Source organism: Egretta garzetta, unplaced genomic scaffold (genome assembly GCF_000687185.1).
Source record: "Egretta garzetta isolate BGI_Z169 unplaced genomic scaffold, ASM68718v1 scaffold486, whole genome shotgun sequence".
Lineage (NCBI taxonomy): Eukaryota > Metazoa > Chordata > Aves > Pelecaniformes > Ardeidae > Egretta > Egretta garzetta.
The window spans coordinates 1,959,620-1,967,119 of NW_009260126.1; the positions used below are offsets into that span (position 1 = coordinate 1,959,620).

Consider the following 7,500-nt stretch of genomic DNA (forward strand, 5'->3'; position numbering starts at 1 on the left):
CATCCTTGAAGTAAGTAAGTGCTACTAAATACAACGAAACCTACAGAGTTAAGTGTTCTGAGACGAACCAGCTTGACCTTACCCAAAGGACTACTGATGTTAATGCCTTTACCAGCTGTTTTCCTGGAAAGCAGCATGTCAAAAGCTGCAGCAACAGCAGAACAAACCTTCATATTCAGTAGTCTTTTAATTAAGAAATAATCACATGAGGAAGCATACAGAACACCGTTTGTGACAAACGCTGTGTTACAGTGCTTTCTAGTACAAATATTGTTTACAGCATGAAGTCATGTGCCAGTGGGCTGGGGCTTGCAAAATCATTTTGCAAAGCCTGCCTCTTTATAGACCACACCATTGGTACATATATCGCCATAAATTCACAATCCAGTCAGTCACACATGCCAATGGAATTTGTTGATGTATTTGGAATTCAGTCAGAGCACACATTTATACATTAAAGCCAATCTCTAAATTCCCCTGTTGTAGAATAACTCAGTTTCTTCTGTAGATGACAGAATTTCCGGTTCAAGGTCTGCTCGCTTTATCTGCAATGTATAGAGAAAGGGAATCAACTCCACCATATCCTGGTAAGTATATGTTAAGTCCTCTTTACTGCACTGAACTTTGCACAAATTGAAATATTGTATTCAGAAGCAAGACTGTATGGGATTTGGGGTTCTTTGTTTATTTGGGGGGTTAACAGATTTTTTTGTTGTTGTTTGGGGCTTTTTTTTGCTTCTCTGACATTTTCTACATGTGCAAACATAAGGGAAGAAATATGTTTTATTTAAAATTAGAGATACTCCTGAGATCTAAACAGAGCATTAATGACATTATCTCCACTAACTCTAGAATCATAGAATCATTTGTGTTGGAGAAGACCTTTAAGATCATCAAGTCCAACCGTAAATATATTTGGGTGACTTACTTACCCAGGAGAACTTCTGCTGTAGGCTGAGCAAGTGAGAAGCTCAAAGGGAACTAACCAGCTATACTCTCAGTATATAATTTTTCACTAGACCCCACATTTATGTTCAGTTTACCCTTGTTGTCATAAGAGATTAAGAAATCCAAAAAGAGATATTACAATGCCAAAAAGTTTAGGCAAATGAAAGAAACCACTGAAAACTGCAAGAGCCCAGTCTGTGATTTTCTGAGAATATTCACACAGTGCTGATAAGGGAAACAAATGCAGAAAGGAACCCCAGGTTCCTCTTTCACTTGGCCTTCTGCAAAGCCCAAGGTTCAAAGGCTACATCTTCCATTTAAAACCTGTCAGGAAGGCGTACTTTCCCAGGGAACAGATTATGCTTCACAGTTCAGTAAGGCAGGGTGAAGAGATGTCACATGTGAGTTGGTTTACCTCTCCAATGCTGACTTTGCATGAAAGAAAAATTTCCCATCTACATCCTTCCTTTCTCCATCAGGACTGAAAACGGTGCTGGAAGAGCCTTGGTTTTAATCTTTAAGACAGCTCCCCTGACCTTGCTTGCTTCAGACTGTTGTGAAAAATCTGATAAATCTACATTGAAAAGTGTAAATATAAATAACACACAACGCAACTTAGACCCAGCAAGTCCTGTAAGCCTCTGCCTAGTACATGGGCCTTCACAAGCAGCCTCTTCACTGCCCCATTTTAGATGCACAACCACATTAATCCTATTGATTTTTTCTGCATGGCCTTAAGACTGCTGGCCATAGTTATAGAATGACTATTTAATATAACAATAATCCTAAACCAATTCCAATGAAAGGCCTTACCTCTCCACACTGCGGGAACATACTAAGTGAAACTGGTAGCATCCCTGCTAGTACTGACGTAATCACAAGCATTCTCACAGAAGCCAAAGTACGTGGAGTTTTTGCGAATTTTGCTCTGTCCAAGACATTGAAAAAGTAAGTATGTCAGTTTGGGCTTGAAAAATAAGCTGACAGTGAGACAAAGAGCATTAGCTCCTATTTTAGTCATTGAAATCACACTGAAATTAGTAATAACCTAGGATTACAAATCCTAAAGATGTTTCCTTACTTTATTTCCTACATTCTTACTCCTAACTTCCTGTTCATTCTCTGTTTTGTATTTAGCTTCAGCATTTTGCAAGCCCAGATAGTCAATACAAGATAAAGAAAATAAGAAGCAAGATCAAAGTGACAAAAGAAGGGAAGGTACATTAGTGCTTTAAAGTGTCTTGGTTCTCTATCCCAGATAAAACCAGGACAGTGACTATGATTTTCCTTGCATTACCTTCTTTCCTTCAGATTTAGTTCCTCTTGGCAGTCCTACTTTTCCTTGTGCAAAAATTTATTACTCGATATATATTTAAAATTTTATCTTATATCTGCATTTATGTCTTCTGGTAACAGGAGTCCCTTAACTTAAAAAAGGGGATAGGGAATTGATCTAGGCAATACCAAATTAGATGACACAGATGATCTCTACCTGTATTATTTACATGACATAGATGATCCCTACCAAAAGCTCAGGGCAGGCTAAGAATTCTCTCATAAAACATACAATGAATTCTTCTTATGATATTAGGTTTCTAAATATTGCAAAAGCAGGTATATGTTTTACCATATATGGAAAACTATTTGGAAGTTGGGATCCAGTTTTAGTTGCAAATTCAAGTGCCACATTACCTCTTCAGAAATAACAAATCTAAGCTAAGTGCTGTGAACAACCTTGATCCCAGACACTGGGACTCACATTAAGTTAGGGAACCTAACCTAGGTGCTGGAAAACAGCCTGTCAGGAGAGCACAAACGTTTCCTGCAAGGGAGCAGAGAGGAAACCCTCATAGTTTTACATAACCTCTTGCAAACCCTCAAAGCATGGATGCAGACATAACCAGATTCACTTACTTATCTAAATGAAATCACAGTAGCTGAACAGAAACTTCACAGATAATCACTTCTACCAAGAAAAAATTGGCAAGTGGTAACAGCCAGACTGAAAACCAGAATATACACTGACCAGGCCCCCCCAGCCCTTTTGCAGTACCTCATACCTTTCCACAAAGTGCATAAGCACAGCTGGCAGGAATAATGTTGTCCCAAACAAGATTGCTCTTGACAATGCTGTTTCTTTAACGGCCTCCAAGGAGAGAGAAAAATAAATGTTGTTAAAGCAGTGCTCTGGGCAGCTTCAAATACTGCACGCTTCTGTGTACACTTTCTTGTCTAATACTCCAGAGTTTCAAGCAACAGGTTAATGAGGGATAAAAACATTTGTTAGAGGAATTCTTTCTTAAATGGAAACTGAACTCTTACAAGTGGCAAATATTCCACTTGTAACTAAGAAATACCTTAAAAGGGGGGCAAAACTACTGATGCCATATCAAGTTTTCCTACGACAATAATAATTTTGCTGAGGCTTGATTTTTTTAAGTTGTGCTGAACTTCTTCCAAACAGTTTTATCTTCTGGGCATCCTAACTATCCTATGTCAAATCTGACGTTCTCTCTCCAGCTGTCCACAAATCTTTATGCTCATCTAGCTGTTTCTTCCCCTCTGGACAGCAGCATAGAAAAGGAAGGTGACTGATAGCATAAAAAATACGACTCCTTGCTCTAGCTCCCATGGCAGGCTCTACGGTGGATGCTGATGAGCAAGGCAAGGAGCAAATACAGAGTCAGCAACTGGAGCCCAAGGATAAAATGCACTAACCTACTGTAAATCAGGGCATTACCCTTTGGGAGGCACAGCCTTTAAATGATAGTGTCTCTGTGGCTCAACTCTGGCCCTCAGTATATTGGGCTGGGGAGGCTGCCAGCCCTTGCAGACACAAGACAGGTGCCGACCTGGTTCCCGAGACCTAGTCCAAGCCTACCCAAAGTTTCAGCACCTGATCTAGGATTCCTCATATATCCAACTCTATCTACTGTCAGCATCACATTCAGCTCTTAGCAGGGAATGAAAGGCAAGTCAAGAGAGTCCTCCACCCCCTCACCTACCTTCTCACCAGCCTTCTGTGACAGTCCTACAACCTTGCCATTCCTGTCCATCACTTCAATTCCATTCTCAAATTCTGGGCTTCTCACCACCGCCACAGTAAATGCACTCATCAACCCTGCAGATTTAAAGAGGATTTTGCTTTAAAAGATCCAAAAGGACTATATCAATAGTAACATTAACAATTATGTGCATTTTACATTTCCAGTTCAACAGTTCACAACTGAATAACCTGGCAGCTTAATAAGGAACTGCCCCATAAAAATCTGCTTGGGATTTTTGTTTCAGAAGTTTGAGTGAGATTTTAAGACCCAATCCTAAGAGGTGCTTTATCATTATGGACTTGGAGTTTTCAGTCACTGCCATCCAGCTCAAACCAAAAGTACGCTGTTCTTAAGAGAAAGAGGAGGGGTTTGTGCTGTGGATAGGTTTTGTACTGGTCAGTACAAAATCCAGCACAGAAAAGATGACCCTGAAAGGAACAGACTTGAAGTAAAGGCTGCATCCCTGATTTGAAAGGGAGGGTGCCAGGGGAACACTGGCTCCGATATGTTCCATTATGGCACTTTTCTGCCCAGCTGTGCATCTGTCACAAGCAGCAGTGCTTCAGCCAGATCCTAGATGAGAATATTTCAGTCTCCTCCAGACCCAGCTTTACTAGGTACCTGGAAACATCCATCCCCAGTCAGTTACTGAAAACACAAGCCTAAACCACTGGCACTTATAAAGGCCATATCAAATGGGAGTTAGTCATCTAGCTGGTTTTCTCCTTTCTCTTTTCTAGACCAAGGTCTAGGTCTAACAGGGCACAGGCTGGCAAACTTACCTTGTTTGAAATAGTAGATTGCTCTTTCTATTAGTTTTTGGCAGGGCTGTTCAATAAAGACACCAGTGTAACAGATGGCACTTTTCAAATGCTGGACTAATACTATTCCATTACCATCACATTTCTCTCTATATTTAAGAAAATGGAAGCACATTTTAACACCTGCTTCAAGGGAAACAACTCAGAAAGCTCTTATGCAGATCCTCAGGAGGATTTGGGTAGCTATCTCACATAACTTGGAATGGAGGAGATTACATTTCTTTTCATTTTACCAGTTTCCCCCTAGGAAAGGCCAAAACTTTCTTTAATGGCATTAGAAAAACAGTTAATGACATCAAATAGTTAAACTTGTCCTGGTGCAACTTCACCATGTCAGTAGAGCTGTTCTAGTAATGAACTGAGTCCCATTACCTTGCAAGGTCAATAATATTCTGTTGTTAACAACTCCCACTTTCTACACTGTCAGCAGTTAGGTAGCCAGCTAGGTAGCCAGCATCAGACCCAACCCAAGTAAGGAACTATGCCAGTGCACACCTAGAGCTGTCTCACACTCTGCGGTCATCTATGTGCCACAACAGGTTGTGCCAGTTCGAGTGCTACTGCCCTCCTGATCCCTCCTGGCAGTCCTGATGGTTTCAGGTATAACGTCCAAGCCAAAGCAAAATGCCAACTGCATCCCTGGATATCTTTGGAGAAACAGTTGCATGTCATGCACGCAAAGGTCAAAAGAGTGCTCTACAGCTCTAAAACTAAAAACCAGCAAGCATCAAATAGAGGTCACCTACACTTATCAGTGAGCCTTAACCCACACACAGAAAGGACAGTACCCAGCAAAGACAGTCAGAGAAGGTGGCTCGAAAACAGTCAGACCACATCTGTGCAAGGGCAAAAAAATTCTACAGTCAGATGGGGGCAGCAAATGGCCCTCAGGCCAGCTGCACGATGTACAGTTTCTTGATACTCACCAAGAAGAGGAGCAGGTAGAAGTTTTTTGATGACTAGTTGCGTTAATGAACTCTTCAGCGTGTATCGATTCATGAAGACAACAGGAAGAGCCTAAGGCATTGGGAGGAAACAGGCACCTTCTATTAAAAAGAATGTGTAGTGTTTCAGTATGTGCAACAGTTTAGGAAAACAAATATGCAACCTAGTACGCAGCTACCATCTATAAAAATAAATGCCTTGGTTTAACATTCCAATAAAATACATAAGTTCTCTAGTTGCTGAAGGTATTTTTAATCACTCTTTTAGACAAAAATATAAAATATTATGATAAAAGAGCATTAAGCATTATTCTGTATAGGACAATAGCAGTATGAATACAAAGACAGAAAAAGGAAAACAATTACCTCTGACTAATATTCCTTGGACATCTGTCCTACATTTTGACACATACTGCTCTTTCCCCCCAAACAGGGTACCTGGTACACTTGTGCCATTTTTTTCTGATTCTCTGCAGTTTCTGTATTCCCATAATACACTTGCAGGAAGTTTCATTCAGGAATAAATGGCCAGGACACCAGCTAGTGCTCAGAGTCTTCCTTGGAGGATGAAGGGGAAGAACTCCCATATTCACCCACAGGCATAGCTGCCTCCTCAGACTTCTGTAAAGTCCTCAGCACTGCTGGCCTAGCTGTTCTGCTAAGTAGACAGGGATGAAAGTCCATCTAACAAAAGCAGGAACAGCCATAATTTTTTGAAGGCTTATAAAAATCAGTGGTTAGTGTGGAGAATAAGGAAATGCATTACAGGGGCATCTACACTTGCAATGAGTGTAATGAGGATACCAGAGCTCATTCTGAGGTAGCAAACTCTGGAAACCACAAACTCTTATTCCACAGAGCTAGCTAGGTAGCCCTCAGCTACCCCAGCCCTCCTGGAAGGCTAATTAACCTGCATTCACTGCAGTATTTTCATGGCTGTGCTGCTTCTGGGATCTAAGCTAACTCTATCCTGGACAGATGCCTGCAGATTTCACCACATTATTAGAGCTAGACAGGTATCTTCCACAGCACCACATCAAAAACTCAATTACAGCAATCCAGTGAGTTATTCTGTGTTTGTAAACCCTGGCCATTTCCTCTCACTACCCATTTTCTAAGCTTGCAGAATAATAAAGAAAAGGACAGAAGAGGAAGCATCAGAGGAAGCCAAGCAAGATATTGGCTGACACATGATCAGGAAAATTCTTATTCTCAACAGTTCTGGGGCAAGACATCAGAGTAGAGCATTAAAGCACAATCACAGAATCATAGAATGGCAAGGGTTGGAAGGGACCTCGGGAGATCATCTAGTCCAACCCTCCTGCTAAAGCAGGTTCTCCTAGAGCATATTTCACAGGGCTTCATCCAGGCGGGCTTTGAATATCTCCAGAGAAGGAGACTCCACAACCCCCCTGGGCAGCCTGTTCCAGTGCCCTGCCACCCTCAAAGTAAAGAAGTTCTTCCTCATATTCAACTGAAACCTCGTATGTTTCAGTTTGTACCCATTGCCCCTTGTCCTGTCACCGGACACCACTGCAGCAAAGAGTCTGGCTCCGTCCTCGTGACATCCACCCTTGAGATATTTGTAAGTATTTATGAGATCCCCTCTTAGTCTTCTCTTCTTCAGGCTAAACAAGACCAACTCTCTCAGCCTTTCCTCATAGCGGAGATGCTCCAGTCCCCTAATCATCCTAGTTGCTCTCCTCTGGACTCTTTCTAGGAGTTCCTCATCTTTCTTGA

General features: G+C 41.4%; 1 protein-coding gene across 1 annotated transcript in view; it reads right to left on the minus strand.

The window, feature by feature from the left end:
- Nucleotides 1-208: 208 nt before the first annotated feature.
- Nucleotides 209-7,500, minus strand: part of SFXN4 (sideroflexin 4) — a 13,719-nt gene continuing 6,427 nt past the window's right edge. The window contains exons 9-13 of the mRNA XM_009641419.2: nt 5,743-5,833; nt 3,954-4,069; nt 3,009-3,094; nt 1,762-1,876; nt 209-545 (exon numbers count right to left, since the gene is read on the minus strand). Coding sequence (XP_009639714.2) covers nt 468-545; nt 1,762-1,876; nt 3,009-3,094; nt 3,954-4,069; nt 5,743-5,833 — 486 coding nt within the window. The 3' untranslated portion in view covers nt 209-467. The remainder of the gene's footprint in view (nt 546-1,761; nt 1,877-3,008; nt 3,095-3,953; nt 4,070-5,742; nt 5,834-7,500) is intronic.